The 15158-nt window shown below is 36.0% G+C and overlaps 1 protein-coding gene across 3 annotated transcripts in view; it reads left to right on the forward strand.

Annotated features, from left to right (window-relative positions):
- Positions 1 to 15158, forward strand: part of MARCHF7 (membrane associated ring-CH-type finger 7) — a 48069-nt gene that overhangs the window by 2561 nt on the left and 30350 nt on the right. For all 3 annotated transcript variants that reach the window (XM_059055356.2, XM_067026156.1, XM_067026155.1), the window contains exon 2: positions 12934 to 13098. In XM_059055356.2, coding sequence (XP_058911339.1) covers positions 12946 to 13098 — 153 coding nt within the window. In that variant the 5' untranslated portion in view covers positions 12934 to 12945. The remainder of the gene's footprint in view (positions 1 to 12933; positions 13099 to 15158) is intronic.

The raw sequence follows: 15158 nt of genomic DNA on the forward strand, positions 1-15158 counted from the left end.
TGAAGGATGATTAGGAGTTTGATAAGGAAACTGAAAGTCATGGTATCATGGTTTGTTTTAGGAATATACAGTTTGTTCCCCATAGCTGAAACAATTGAATGGAGGGTTAGAGCATGACATGAAAGACCTTCAGTACTGTTTTAGAAAGTTAGTGCTCTGTGCTGTTGGGAATAAAGAGCTGTTGTGTCCCTAAGCCAAATAAAAAATGATTTAAAATTATCTATGCTGATACATCCTTCTGTTACTACAGATAATTAAGTGCGAGTAATAAAGAAGAGTGGGGAATGCCTAAGTGAAATGAACAAGGTTGTATCAAACCTCATTTTTAACCAACAAATTAAACTTAACTAATGAACCTTTTAGCTGTTAAATAACTGAATCAACAACTGATCACATTAGTGTAATTACAATTTAAAACTGAGTAAAGATTTTGAGTTCTTACTAAGATCTACTTGTGCCTCCAGCCGCGGCGGGTCCTCAAAGTGTAGCAACAATCGACGAGAGGGGGTAGGGAACTGAACGCACCAAGGTATGGGATCAGAAGGGCACAAGCAACTGATGGTTGCAAGGCAAGTTTAATAACAAAGCATAGCCATCTATATCCCCCTAAAGCAGGGAATTTGCTTAGTCATGCCTTATCGGCATCAGCTGGTTGATTGGCTTCTCGGCTTAGTCACGCCTTATCGGCATCAGCTGGTTGATTGGCTTCTCGGCTTAGTCACTCCTTATCGGCATCAGCTGGTTGATTGGCTTCTCGGCTTCTCCCTCAAAAGCACCAATTTCCTCTCCAGGGTTGCTTTTCCTAGCTTTAGGAACAACCAGGGACTCCCAGTAACTGAGCAGGTCCCTGGAGCGATTTGGCCAAAGGCCATCTCCTTTTCTACGTTCATACCATAAAGTCCAGGATGCATACCAAGGAGAGTACAATCGGGCCCTGAGGCTTATGAGGGTCTTAATGGCGCCTTCCTCAGAGGGCAATGCTCACCACATACTTGAATTCAGTAAAGCAGAATTATAGTGAAATTATCTTTCTCACAATTATTATTTTGCAAAAATTCGATTTTTAATACACTTGCTAATCATAAGATGAACACAGAAATGGGGAGCAAGATAAAATTATAATTTGAGAGTTGGTTGGGTTTTACTTTTCATGATCTTAATTTTTAACTTTTCTTCTCTGGTCCAAACTCATGTGGTCAAAACTGGTTTTTCTTGTTCTCAAATGTATTTCTCTGGCTCTCCTGGTTAGACTAGATAAGTTGAACACCTGGTTTTAAAGTTACCTACTGTCATATACCCAACTTTTGTCAATAACTTTAAGAAGGCAGATTTTGAACTTTAAAAGTTAGTTTTCATCTCTTCATTATGATCATTGCACTTCAGTGTAACGTGTTTCCCACTTTCAGAATAACTCTAAAATGGCTTCCAGTTATGGAATGAAGATTGAAACTTGACACAGATTAAATACACTTAGGAGGATAGATTATTTCAAAGTATTCTAATATAGACTTAACATCATAGTCCTATTTTCTCATGGAGATGTTGAACTTTTTTCTAGTTATTAATAGTATTTTTTTAAGACCTGGCTGTATCTTTATGTCTTAAATATTTGTCAGGTAAAAAGGCATTTTTTTAAAGACCCCAAAAGTTCTGTGCTTTAGAAGTGCTTTCCTTATGTGACTACCTTTAGTTTTCATGTCTCCATGTTCACTAGGATCAATAAAACACTAGGATTTCCCGTTAAGAAAAAAAAATTTTTTTCCCAGAAGCAGATTTTTTATACAAAAGGATATACCAAATAGAGGTAAATAAAGGAATTGTAACTCTGTTTATATTTCTGGAAGATTATTGGCTATTGAAATACATTGGTATTTTCTATGATAACTCTGGTCTTAATGCCATGAATTTATTGTATAGTAATGTTGTGCTTTTGGTAATTCAGTAACTAACCCCCCTGGATTTTTTTTTTTTTTTTTTTTTTTTTTGAGGTACGCGGGCTTCCCACTGTTGTGGCCTCTCCCGTTGCGGAGCGCAGGCTCAGCGGCCATGGCTCACGGGCCCAGCCGCTCCGCGGAACGTGGGATCCTCCCGGACCAGGGCACGAACCTGTGTCCCCTGCATCGGCAGGTGGACTCTCAACCACTGCGCCACCAGGGAAGCCCTACCCTGGATGTTAAAGACAAAGTCTAAGTTAGACCCTGAAATCGAATCAGATTTTTCATAAGACCGGATGCATAATGATAATTGTAGGAAAGTAAAAGGAATAAGTTACAAAACTTTACTCTATTGCTACATAACACACCACCTCAAAACCCTGTGGATTAAAACTACTGTTTACAGTGTTTTTACAGTTCTCTGTGCCTGTTGGGTAGCTCTTCTGGTTTCCCCTGGGTTCACTCATGTATCAATTATTCAGCTGAAGGATTTCTCAAGCTGGCAGGTCCAAGATGGCGTCACTCACATTTCTGGCACTTGGTGTTGGTTAAACATGTAGGCTTTGCTTAGTGTGGTCTTTTATGACATGGGGGTCCCAAGACAGCATTCCAGGAGAGTGAAAGTGGAAGCTATAAGACTTCTTACAGCCTTGGAAATCATAGAATGTCATAGTGTATTCTTAGTCAAAGTAAGTCTCAAGAGGTAGCCCACACTCAAGGGGTGGGGAAATAGATTCCACCTCCTCCCTGGCAGACCAGCAAGAGGACAATGCAAAAGGGTGTGGGTATTCAGCTGGGAGGGATTTGTAGCCATACTTTGTAATTACCACAGGTTGCTTAGACTATTTTAAGAACAGACATTCTTAAGGATGTCTTGACTGGGATTTGCTTTAAAATAGAGGAGGGGGAAATAGTCAAATGTTGACAATTGTTGAAGAATGTTGTTTGGCTTCTGGAGGTTCATTATTGTCTCCACTTTTGTGTACGTTTGAAATTTTTTCATAGTAAAAAAATTTTTTTTAAAGCGTACTCAGGTAATCTAAACTCCACTTTGCAAAGTGCTTTTGACCTTATTTTCCACTTATTATTTACCAGAATAGAATAGTACTCTGTTGCTTAGTATTTACTACTTCCTTAGTGGTGTACAGATATACTAAGGGGTATAAACCAGCAGTACTACAATTTAGAAAGGGAATTGTTTTTAGGAGTTCTTTATAGATTTTATAGATTTTATTGTAATGTAAGATTAAAAAAAAATCTGTTCATCTGCCAGTAACTGTTTCCCTTAATTATCAAAGATAGGTCAAGTACATTAAAGAAGTTTTGGAAAACTAAGTTAAGAAAACAAAACCCACCCAGATATACAGTAAAATGTGAATAATGGCTATTTTTTCCCCAATTTCATATGCATATACTTATATAAGGTATGTACTTTTTCTTTACTCAGCAGCAAGTATTCTCCTGTACATAAATCTGAATGATTTTAAAAAGTCTTTTTACTATGTATTAAAGACAAATTTCAAATAATAAAGAAGCCAAAATAATGCCTACTAAGCTGTTTGTAGGAAAATCTTTTAACATCTGATGGTATTGCTTAATAATAGCTGGTATTTGAGGATTATATACTGTGTGCCAGCAAAGCTCATGATATACCTGTAAAGTTGGTACTACTATTATTCCCATTTTGTAGGTGAAGAAATTAAGCATTATATTAAGGCTAGAGTCACATCAAGTAAGGGACAGACTTAAAAGCTTGCATTCTCCAATATTATGTTTTTACAAAAGTTAGAAGTTGGCTCATATGCTGAAAATTGGGCAGTGCTTAATTTATCTTGCCTATCCTGTTTCCTGTTTTGGAAAAAGAACCTTTGTTGATGAATACATTTAAAATAAAGGTAAAGTCTTAGGTGTAGGTTGTACTGTTTTTTAATGTGAATGGGGCTGGGGCCTTTTTGTTTGCTCATTTGGTTTATGACTACTATGTGACTGTTCAGATCCTGAACAAGACTGTTATTGTAGGAAGGGGACACGGTGGTTTGTAGAGGATCACATGAGAGGATCTGAGAGGATACATGTTATTTGAGAGATCCCTTTATAAGCAGAATCATCGAAAAACCTTTGAGCGTTGCTCTGCTATTTCTCTTATCTTGGGAATTAACAGCTTTCCAAATTGGTAGGAAACAAAAATTCAAGTCCTATTTGGTAGACAACTTGTGGCGGTGCTCAGCAAAAACTTTACTCTCAAGTAATGTGTAGAACTCCTTTGTTCCAAGTGTTTTCCTATACTGCCTGAAGTTTTTCAGTTTACTTTTTCATAGTGCCCTAAATTCTACTAATTAGACATTCAGTGGGGGGGGGGGGGGGCTACCAAGAGTGATGAAATAGAAGGTACAGTTCAAGCAGAAGGCAAGGAGGTAGCATATGTGTATGGGAAAAAGTAAAATCAGTGTAAGTTATTGAAAATCAGTTAGCCCAGATTGCTCTCCTGGGTTTTCAGAACTATTTCTAGCATGTTAGAAATGCTAGGTAATTCAGACTACCTGTTTTTTGAAACCAACTCATCTTGGTGTGCTTCTTTGTCCTCCACTCCCAACTCCCTTCAAATAAATAAAGAGAAAAATGTTTTTCATCAGTATGCTGAATAATCCAATCCCTCCCCCCCACCCCCAATACATTCCTTTCTACTTGGGATGTTCTGAATCTACCTTCTATCCATATTTTGGCTCTCACTAATTTGTTTGGAGCCACTGTGTCTCTTCCTAATAACTTGTCCTTAGTTTGGCGCATGGGGGTGGTGTGTTTCTACCTGTCTCAAAATTTTTAGTAGATACTGAGCCTACTAAAGCCTCTAGCAGTGGTTTCTTCCCCATGGTTCCACAAGGGTAATAAAATTATTGACTTTCAGAACTGTAAGAAATTCAGGGAGCTATATAAATCTATTATTAAGGCTAGGCAAAACTGAAGTTTTGTTGGACCACTGATTGTTTCATCTTTGAAAGCTCTAATTGCCTGTCAGGAACTTAATTTCTGGAGTCCTTAGGGAGAAAAGTAATACACAACCTGCTCATAAAAAGCTTCAGAATTGTTGCCTTATTAAAGTACAAACTTCGAGCAAAGGACACAAGATTGCCTTTACAATCCGGATATAATCTACCTTATGTATTTATTTCCCTGAGAGTCCTTCTTGTTCTCTCTCCTTTTCCAAGCCTTCACTTTCATCCCTAACACATTATTTTCTATTTTCCAGTTCTTCAACATGCTTTAGCATCTTTATGTTTCCTCCTCTTTTTTTATTTTCAGTCTTCAAAGGTCAACTCAAATGTTACGTCATCAGAAATCTTTCTCATCTTGTTGGAACTTTTGGTTCCCCATTCAGTGCTCCCATAGCATTTTCAGAATTTTCTTAAGTGTAATGATTTTAGATTACACATGAATGTGTAATCTAGCAATTAGTGTAATTGCTAATTATTTTAGTTGGTTTTTTTGGGGCTTCTTGACTGTGATCGAATCAGTTCAGCCAATTTCTCTTCAGATTTTTTCTGTGCTCTAGTTCTTTCCTTCTGTAACTCTGATTAAACATACAGTATTTTTTCTTACTCTTTCCTCAGTGTCTCTTAAACCCTCTCTTGTATTTACCATTATCTGTTTTTCCAAACTTCATTCTGGATAGTTTTCCTCTAGCCTATTTCCCGGTTCCCTAGTTTTTCAGTTTTGCCTAGGCTACTGGTAAATGCATCAATTTTCCAGTTTGCTAACATTAGGGCCATCTCTTCGTCTGGTTCTGTTGATTCTTATCTCTTGATGATGAACTGTTTGTTTTTTTCCTTGTATTTTTGTGTTTTATAATTTTTGATTGAATGGGAAACAGTGGAAATAAAAGAATAGTAGAGGCTGAGATCAATAATTTTTATGCCTGGATGTGGACCTACTCTTCTGTCACTGTTAGTGTGGTGGGTTGAGTTGGTTTAGTCTGTAGTTAAGCTGGGTTTGAACTTTATTATTGCTTTATATATTTTCAGAGTATTTCAGCAGTGGATTGCTGCTGCATGGTGCTTAGTGTGAGGCTGGAGTGCTGGAGGATTTCTTTGAGTATTCTTTCACTAGCCTCAACTTCCTGCAGGCCCTGCACATCTGCACCACAGAGAGGTCTAAGGCTCTAAGGCTGTTTTAACTCCCTCAGCAGTAAACTGCTGTATCTTCCTATTTGGAACAAGGTTCATGGTGAAAGGAGGTGTTCTATGTTTTATGCATCCTTCTCCAGTCTTAGGCGGGCTCTGTGTGCCTGGTCCTCAGAGGTGGGGCTGTCCCAAGATTTATGCCCTTCTCCCTGTCTCCTGGGTATAGCGTGCAGGCTGACTTCTGCCACCTCCTCCCCACCTGGGTGAACTGGAACTAGCATTTTTTTTTAAGGTGGTAGTTGGAAGTTAACTGGAAAAGGTAGGTTAGAGTTCTGGATATTGGGGCAAAGAATTTAGACTTTGCTTTTAAGGTAGTAGAAAAACAGTTGAAAGTATGATTGGGGAGTGGTGCTGTTACTAGTAGGGTGAAATAGAAAAGAAGAAAATGTGTGGATTAATGATGAGTTCTCTTTAGACAAGGCCTAGTGTGGTATTATTAGAGACAAACTTTGTTGGTTTACTTAGAGTAAGGCCTCATATTCAAGTAAAGTCTTGCTGAAAAACATTGTAAAATTCAATTTAAATTTGTCTGTTTTAGTATAAGTTGTGTGATAGGTTTTCAGTTGCATTTGACATGAGACTATGAGATCTTGTTAATTTGCAGATAGCATTGGGCACAGAATTTTGCATGTCAGATAATGAGATAATTTGAGGCTTTTTACCTAGACTAAGAAAGTTTAAGTTAAGATTATTTCCATAGAATAGATTTGAATTGGATTGTTTATAGGTGGGAGAAACTCTTTTTGGTCTAAAGCTCCTTTATATAAAGTGTTTAATGGGCCACCAAAAGCATGAACTTGCCTTTAAAGAGCTTTTTAGAGGTTTCCTAGGAAGCCCAGCTGAATGAAATTACCTTTTAAAAATGTAGTAATTTTTTTACTAGGTAACAAGCCACAGGTTTATGAGATGAAAGACTGCATAAATTTTGGAGTTAGTATGAATATCTGTTTTCCACTCCTGTTGCTCATGCCAATTACTATTAAATTGCCTGAAGGTAAGGGAACACTTAACAGTGATATTAAGACTAGTTGGGTAAACTAGCAGTTAAATATCAGCTTCAGAGAATCTTCACAAGTTGAAAAGTTCAATATAGTAAAAATCTCAAATATTGATCATAAGATTTTTGTGGCTTTGTGGTTCATTACCTTCTCTCTGCATTTGAAGTTCAAGCAAGTTCTGAAGAATGGAAATGGAATGACCTCTTGGAGCTGTCAGTACCTCAGCTTACTCAGACATAGATGTGTTGATAAGGAACATGAGCACACAAGTCCAGTGGATCCATCATGCCTAGGACTTGAGTGAGGCTCAAAGAGAGTAAAAATTAAGCATGTTAATAATGGAAGCTTCATAGCAATGAGGGCTGTATGCAAATTGAGTGGCAAGGCATAGCAGACAGGTAGATATCTCTTCTTCTCAAGCTCATGCTTCACTATCCTATCTGACTTCATTTACAAAATACAAGTTCAAAGGTTAAAGTACTAATAATTTCAAGATGTCCACTGTAGAGCTTTTAATCAAGCACAGGGTCTCATGTGTCTGCATAGGTGGACACACATCTATAAACCAAGCCCTGGTGATAAGTTTTTATCTTATCACTAGAAAGACAGTTCAACTATCCAACTCTAGAATCAAATTTAAAGAAACTACATAGTGGCAAAAGGAAAGTAAGAGGCTATTATATTGACCATTGAGGAAAGATTGTACATATGAACTTTTTGTGCTGTACTCTTTAAGTCTTGGTTAAAAGCATTGAACTTCAGATACTTTTTTCCTGCTAGTCTTTTTTTCTGGCTTATACCTTTTCCTTTCGAGCACTTATAACTGTTTAAGTTGTGTGGTTATTTGTGTTTTGTTCTCTGCTAGACTACAGCTTCTTCACAGTCATTATCTTAGTAGGTTCAGTGTTGTCCCCTCTCCCTGTCCTTTTGTTTAGTATTAGTTAATGTGCCTAGCACATACTAAGCATGTAAAAAACTATTTCTTGAAAGAATGAACTTGAAAAGATGCCTTATCGTACCTTGTAAGTAGTCTGGTAGAAGTTTTTCAAGGACTGCTTGTTTTAATTAATTTTATTTATTTTATTATTTGTATTTTTTGTGCTTTTGACCTAAGCTTATACAACCAGATTACGTAAGTTTTCTGGTAACAACTACATTGTCACAATTCAAACAATTTATGTAGAGGAGTTGCCAAAAATAGTTTCATGCAGTATAAATTATAGCTCTTGGAGGACCCTGCCTCTTTGCTTTCTCCAAAAAGCTTTGTTTTGAGAGATTTCCTACTAGGTTAGTTTTATTCTGCAAGTAAGAATTGGGTATAAATATAATCAAAGTAAACTATGAGAGGTATGATTAAGAAGCACTGTTATGCCCTGGTCAGGGAAGATCCCACATGCTGCGGAGCGGCTGGGCCCGTGAGCCATGGCCGCTGAGCCTCTGTGTCCGGAGCCTGTGCTCTGCAACGGGAGAGGCCCACATACCGCAAAAAAAAAAAAAAAAAAAAAAAGCACTGTTATTAAAGAACCATCTATAGACCTGTATCTTTTTAAAGACATTTTATCTTCCCTTTTAAAATCCTCAACAAATACAGTCCCTTGTTTAGTGTTTGTAGAGCCTTCTTGATAAAATAACAAATTTGCTACTTGTTAAATCTTTTATGGGCTGTTGCATGTCAGTATTTAGCCATTAGTATTCTTTCTACTAACATATGCCTTCTTTAAATGTCCAATTCATAATTCACCTTTTTAATAAAAATTTTTATATGGATGTATATATAGAATTTATAAAAAGCTGAAGGAAGTAAAGATTTATGTTAGGTGACTGTATGCTTTATCATTCAAACCAGGCCACTTTTAAGAGACAATGCAAGTACTATTAATAATTGTCCCAGGATAATGAGCACAAATTAGGACTTTTCTGGCCATAAACTGGGGCTGGTCTAGGCAAACCAGGAAATATGGTCATCTCTGCTTAAAAGGAAAACAAGCAGTCCTTTGCCTCACCCTTTACCTCATTCCCAGTCCCGCTTTCCATAGGCAGCAATCCTCACCTTTTAGCTGCTTTAGGATTTACCTTCATATTTCTAAATGATATGTTTATGATTTCTTAGTATTATATATGTGCTTTTTTATTCACCATTGTCCTTACTTCCCCTACCCACCTAAGTCTCACAGCATGTTTGTAGCAAGATTGATACAGTAATCTATGTTTACACTATCATAACTATATAAATATTAAAGAGTTCACCCAAACACTGCAGCATCTCCTTTCTTGAACAACAGCTCTGTTTTCCCAAGTTACAAAATTAATGTATTAAATTTGCCCTTTGTTCTAAGTATTCAGCATTTTTTCCCCAATTGTATCATTATTTCTGCCACGAGCCAAAATAGTTTCCGTATGATGCTATTTTTTCCTGAGAATTTGCTTCCATTTTCTGTGATCCTGTTCCAGTCTTGATCAGTTGCTCCCTCTGCTTTCTACATAATTTTGTAACTGTTTCCTGGGTTCTGTGTATGGTTATTTCATTCTTTACACTCCGGTTTTCCTAGGACCTGCTCTTCATTTAACTAACTTCCTATGGTTTTGTTTGTTTTTTAATTGTTTTTTAAAATCTTTCATGTCTGAATACTCTTTTCTCCAGCTCACATTTAGTTGCTAGATTGAAGTTCAATGCTAAATTTTTTTCTCAGTACTATAGGCATTGCTTTATTGTCTTGAGAGTTTTTAGTTGTAATTAAGAAGCCATTCTGATTACTTTTCTTTTGTATATGACCTGTTTTTCCATTCTTGTAAATTATAGAATCTTCTATTTCTGGTGTTCTGAAATTTCAAGATGATAAATGGTACTTCGTGTTGGTCTTTTTTCTTTGATCCTGGCCAGTACTCTTGACCCCTTTCAATGTGGAGATTTGTGTCCTTCAATTCTAGAAAAGTTCTTTCGTTTCTTAGGTAATTTTCTCTACCTTATTTTCTTTATTCTCTCTTTCTGTAACCATACTTACTGTCGAATGATGGATAACACCCCTGGACAATTCTCCTGTTTTTTGAGTTACATTTTCTACTTTTGGGAGTTGTCCCAGTCTTTCTGTTGGTTTATTTTAGTGTATCACATTTCTTTTTTAAGTGTGTAACATTTTGAATTTCCACAAGCTGTTCATTATACTGATTGCTTTTTCAAGCATCCTGTTCTTATTTTATGAATGAATGTCTTTTGCTCCCTTTGAAGATAGTAATTAATTAGCTCCTTTCCCCAGATTTTCTCTTAAGTTCCTTTTTTGTTATTTACTTTAGTCTTATGGGAGGTTTTCCTTGGATACCTAGTGATCCTTGATGTTTGTCTATTAGAGGGAAGCACTAAAAAAAGCTGATTAGAAACTCTTGGTGACTCGTGGACTTTGCTTTGGATAGGATGGTCAAATGGCAGGCTAGCTGTGTAATTGGAAGCATTCCAAATGTCAGTATCCAGAAATTTTATTTCAGGTATTTTGTTTGGTTTTTCTGACAGCATTGTAAAAACAGCAGCAGGAAAGAGTTTTTGGGTCTCAACATTGAATATATAGATTTTCTTTTATTCCTTATACTTAACCTTTGCAGAGATGGTTGTATATTTGCTGGGGAGGTGGGGAGGGTTATATAGGAGATCCTTATTCTCCAGAGAATAAATATCCTGTTTTCGGAAGAATGGTGCTAGGGGGAGAGTTGGGGGTTTTACTGCTCCAAGTACAGATTTTAATTCAGCAACTCCATGCATCATCCCTTTTTTATGATACCTTGCATCTCCAGGTCTTAATTCTTTCTAGGATGCTAAGGCCAACTGCTTTGCTTCCAGTTCCTATCTCTTTCTAAAAAGTACCTAGGGTGTATTTTTTATCCTCTCTGCTGAATTACTCTACCTCTTTTCTAACTTTTTTGGATTTTCCAAATATAACATAGAAATCTCTTGCCTTTTATGGTCCCTTTTCCTATTTTCATAGTTAAAAAGCTTTTGGATTCATCCACTGTCATTTTATAGGGGTTTTGGAAAGAGGGACCAAAATAAATGCATAAGGATAACCTTGTCATGTTTAACTGGGACTTCAAACAGACCTTTTCTGATAAGCTATCTTTTGATTTAATCATGTCCCAGAGTGTAGCTTTTACTCTGGTTTCTCATTAGCTAGATACTCTTAGTTGAATAATTTTAATTGATACTAGGCTTGTGTTATATCTTTTTCATGTTTGTTGTGTGTCCTACTTCAATGTAGGCCATATGTTTTGTTGATGTTTTTGCATCTTCATCCTCTTTTCTGTCATTGCTTGACACCCTGTTTTTGAGGCAGATATTGAAAAAGGAAATTCTTTTGTAGTAACTTTTAAAGTAGAATGATGCTAAAACTTAGTTGATAAGTTAATGAGTTGAAAGTGAATTAGATGTTTTTAACATAAATGTTTAGATTTGAAGGTTTTAATACAGCAAATATACCTATCTGGGCTGTATATCAGGCAAGTGAAGTACATTACTTTGTTCTTGCCTTAATTTCAGTCCACTACCAGAAAAATAAGTGAATAAGTTTTGACCTTGAAAGTGGGTAACTGGGAGAAGTTGAAGAGATTATTGTGATTTCTTTTCTTTTTACTGTTACTTTCTTTTGCCCTTCTATTTTTACTCTCAAGACTGGTGGTATCTCAGTTGTTTAGAGGCCGCATTGTAAGTCCTTTCCCCAGAAAACTTTAAAAGTTTTTCTTTAATTTATAAAATTAATGTTTTTATAGCAGCCTTACTTGTAATAGCCTAAAACTGGAAACAGTCCAGTGTCCATCCACAGTAGAATAGACAAATAAATTGTGTGTATTGATACAGTGGAATATTACATAAACTAATTAAAGTGAACTTACTACAACTGCATGCAGCAGCAGAATTAGTCTCACAAATATAATGTTGAGCAAATGAAGCCAGACATAAAAGAGTACGTGTTGTATGAATCCACTTATAGAGAGAGTTAAAAAATAAGGCATAGCTAATGGTGACTCTTGGCATGTGTTGAGCAATGTTTAGTGAAGAAAACTTAGAAATTATTCTCACTTTTGAGAAGGGGAGACAGGAAAACAAATTATAGCGTGGTAGTATGATGTCTTAAAAAAAGTATGTACAAAGTGGAAGTAACACTTGATCTTGTTTTAAGACTATGCCCAGGAATTGAATGGGGAATGTGTAGACTTTGCAGGCACATACAAAGTCCTGTGAGAGCATATTTGTGTTAGGGCATGTACAGATACTACAGTATAGCAAATGCTATGGTATGAGTATCGAACACTCATAATAGGAATAGCAAGAGTCAAGGGCTAATTTGTGTAGGATTTTATTTACTTATTTACTTTATTTATTTACTTATTTAGGCTGTGCCGGGTCTTAGTTGTGGCACTTGGACTTCTTAGTTGCAGCATGCTTGCGGGATCTACTTCCCCGACCAGGGATCAGACACGGGCCCCCTGAATTGGGAGCATGGAGTCTTACCAACTGGACCACTAGGGAAGTCCCTAGGATTTTATATAGAGAGGAAATTGAATAAGGAAAAGAGCTCAGGCTTTAGAAACAACAAACCTCAGTTTCTCATCACCACTTTTATGATGTTTGCTTCATTTTATGAGCAATAGGGAACCTTTGATGGACTTCAGACCTCTGCCTGTAGAAGGAGAGTGATGATAATCTCACAGTTTACCGTACCATATTTGGTTAATTTGCATGGTTAATTCTTGATTTGAGCTGATCATTAAGCAGAGGATTAAGAATCAAAGGTTTGCATGTTTTCCAAAAGGCAATTAATCAAAATTTGCATTTCACAGGAAACATTAAGAATGGAGTCTAAACCTTCAAGGATTCCAAGAAGAATTTCTGTTCAACCCTCTAGCTCTTTAAGTGCTAGGATGATGTCTGGAAGCAGAGGAAGTAGTTTAAGTGATACCTGTCACTCAAGGGACTCTTCGTTTAGACTGGATTCTGAATATCAGGTAACATCTTAATTTGGAATGTGTGTACATACACAGTCTGATTTTCAAAATCCTTGGGGCCATGTGATTTTCTGGATTTTAGAAAAATAGTAGAGTGTGTTTATAACACCCTCAGCTGGATCTGAGGCATCCTGTAATCAAAAGATTAATATATCTGCAGCAAACTGATTTAATGTTCCACACTAGCAAAAACTTAATGTTTTTCAAAGTTTTAAACTTAAGAATTTTGAATAAGGGATTTTGGTCATAAGTAAAATGTACATAGTTTCCAAAGACTTGGAAACCTTTTAACCTAAAAGCATTGAAGTATAAGTTGAATTAACAGGCTGTCTTTTACATGAATTATGGGGTTTTATTTTTACAGTTAATAATGAGTTTGCATTGATTCATAATCTACATAAAGCAATCTAAGTTCCTTTTATGTAGCTAATTTTCCTTAGGACCAATAACACTTTGGTTTTTGAAATAGCTTATTAGTGTTACAACAATGGTTGTAGTATAAAACAGTGTAAATCTCAGAGGCATGGTTTGTAGCTTTAACGCAGTTTATCTTGCTCATCTTTCAAATGTTAAGTTTATCGCACTATTGGCTGAACACCTCATTAAACCGCATGATTTGGAAAAGTCTGATGTTTCGGTAACTGACTACAAGAATCCTTTAGTGAAAATGTCTGTTTAAGTTTTAAGTAATGTTTATATATTTATATATCACGCAGTGTACTATATGACAAAGTCATTTGAAAGTTCTTCTGTGTAGTAATAAGCATTTTATAAAATACTCAGAAACACAAATGAAATAAAATAATTTCCCTAAAATGCACATATCTACTGCCAACCTGCTGACATTGTGTGTACTGTTTACTTGGACTTATTTTAAATGTTGTTTGATAATGTATTTTTTTTGCTCTGTTGCTAGGCAAGAGTATGCTTGCCAGAGGTGCAGAATCACATATTTTCCATTCTACAGAAATGTTGTGGGTTAAATGATTGTGACTTGCTAAGAGCACACAATTGGGGTTTTTTTCCTATATTAATAAAATTTCGTCTACTGGTCTTTGTCTAATTTTTCGTATAGCTAATTAGTGAGGAACACAGACTCTGAAACCAGACTAAAAGTCTTGAATATATTTAGAAAACTTATTGACATTCATTTAAAAATAATGTTTTCAGACTTTTTCTTCCAGTTTGTTGTTAATGTCATAGATTATTCTGAAAGTCTAATTTTTCACTGTGGAAGTTAAACAGAAGCAAACATGTAAAAAAATTTTTAAATGCTTTATTGAGTCTTAATAAGAATAATCAGTTTTATAAATTTTGGTGTTTTCCTTAATGTTTTTCAGTTATTTTAAGTGGCTTCCAATCTTTTTTTCTTTCTTTAATGGGTTATAGGAATATTTCCAACCTTGTCAACTATTCGTAGGCTGCTTTTCTCTTTTAGTTTTGATTTAGGAACTGAAATTCCTGTGTTCTTGAGGAAAGTACTTTTCTGTTTCCTCTTCTGTGAAATGGTGATAATGGTAATTTTCTCACACAGTTACTATTAAAATTAATTGGAAGAAATAATACATGTAAAGCACTTAGAACAACAGTGCCTGGAACCTAGTAAGAGTTCAGATGTTACAGGTTATAATTATGATTGCTACTGCTGTTGTTATGATTTCCTGGCTTTGCATTGGTTTAAATAGATAATTAGTATCCTTAGGGGATAGTATAATATGTTATCAGAATACTTAAATTATATATCACACATTTAGTTTTATTTAATATTCTTAAGGTTATTCAGCAAGATGTGTATTTAATGAATGAAAGAGACCATTGAATATCAAAGGGAGCTCTTTTGGTTAATTGCTGATATTTTCTGACTCAAAACCATCTGGGACACAACATTCCCCCCCCCCCTTTTTTTTCAAAATAAATTTATTTGTTTATTTATTGGCTGCGTTGGGTCTTCGTTGCTGTGCGTGGGCTTTCTCTAGTTGCAGCCAGTGGGGGCTACTCTTTGTTGCAGTGTGCGGGCTTCTCATTGTGGTGACTTCTCTTTGTTGCGGAGCACAGGCTGT

The sequence above is a fragment of the Kogia breviceps genome, chromosome 2 (genome assembly GCF_026419965.1).
Source record: "Kogia breviceps isolate mKogBre1 chromosome 2, mKogBre1 haplotype 1, whole genome shotgun sequence".
Taxonomy (NCBI): Eukaryota; Metazoa; Chordata; class Mammalia; order Artiodactyla; family Physeteridae; genus Kogia; species Kogia breviceps.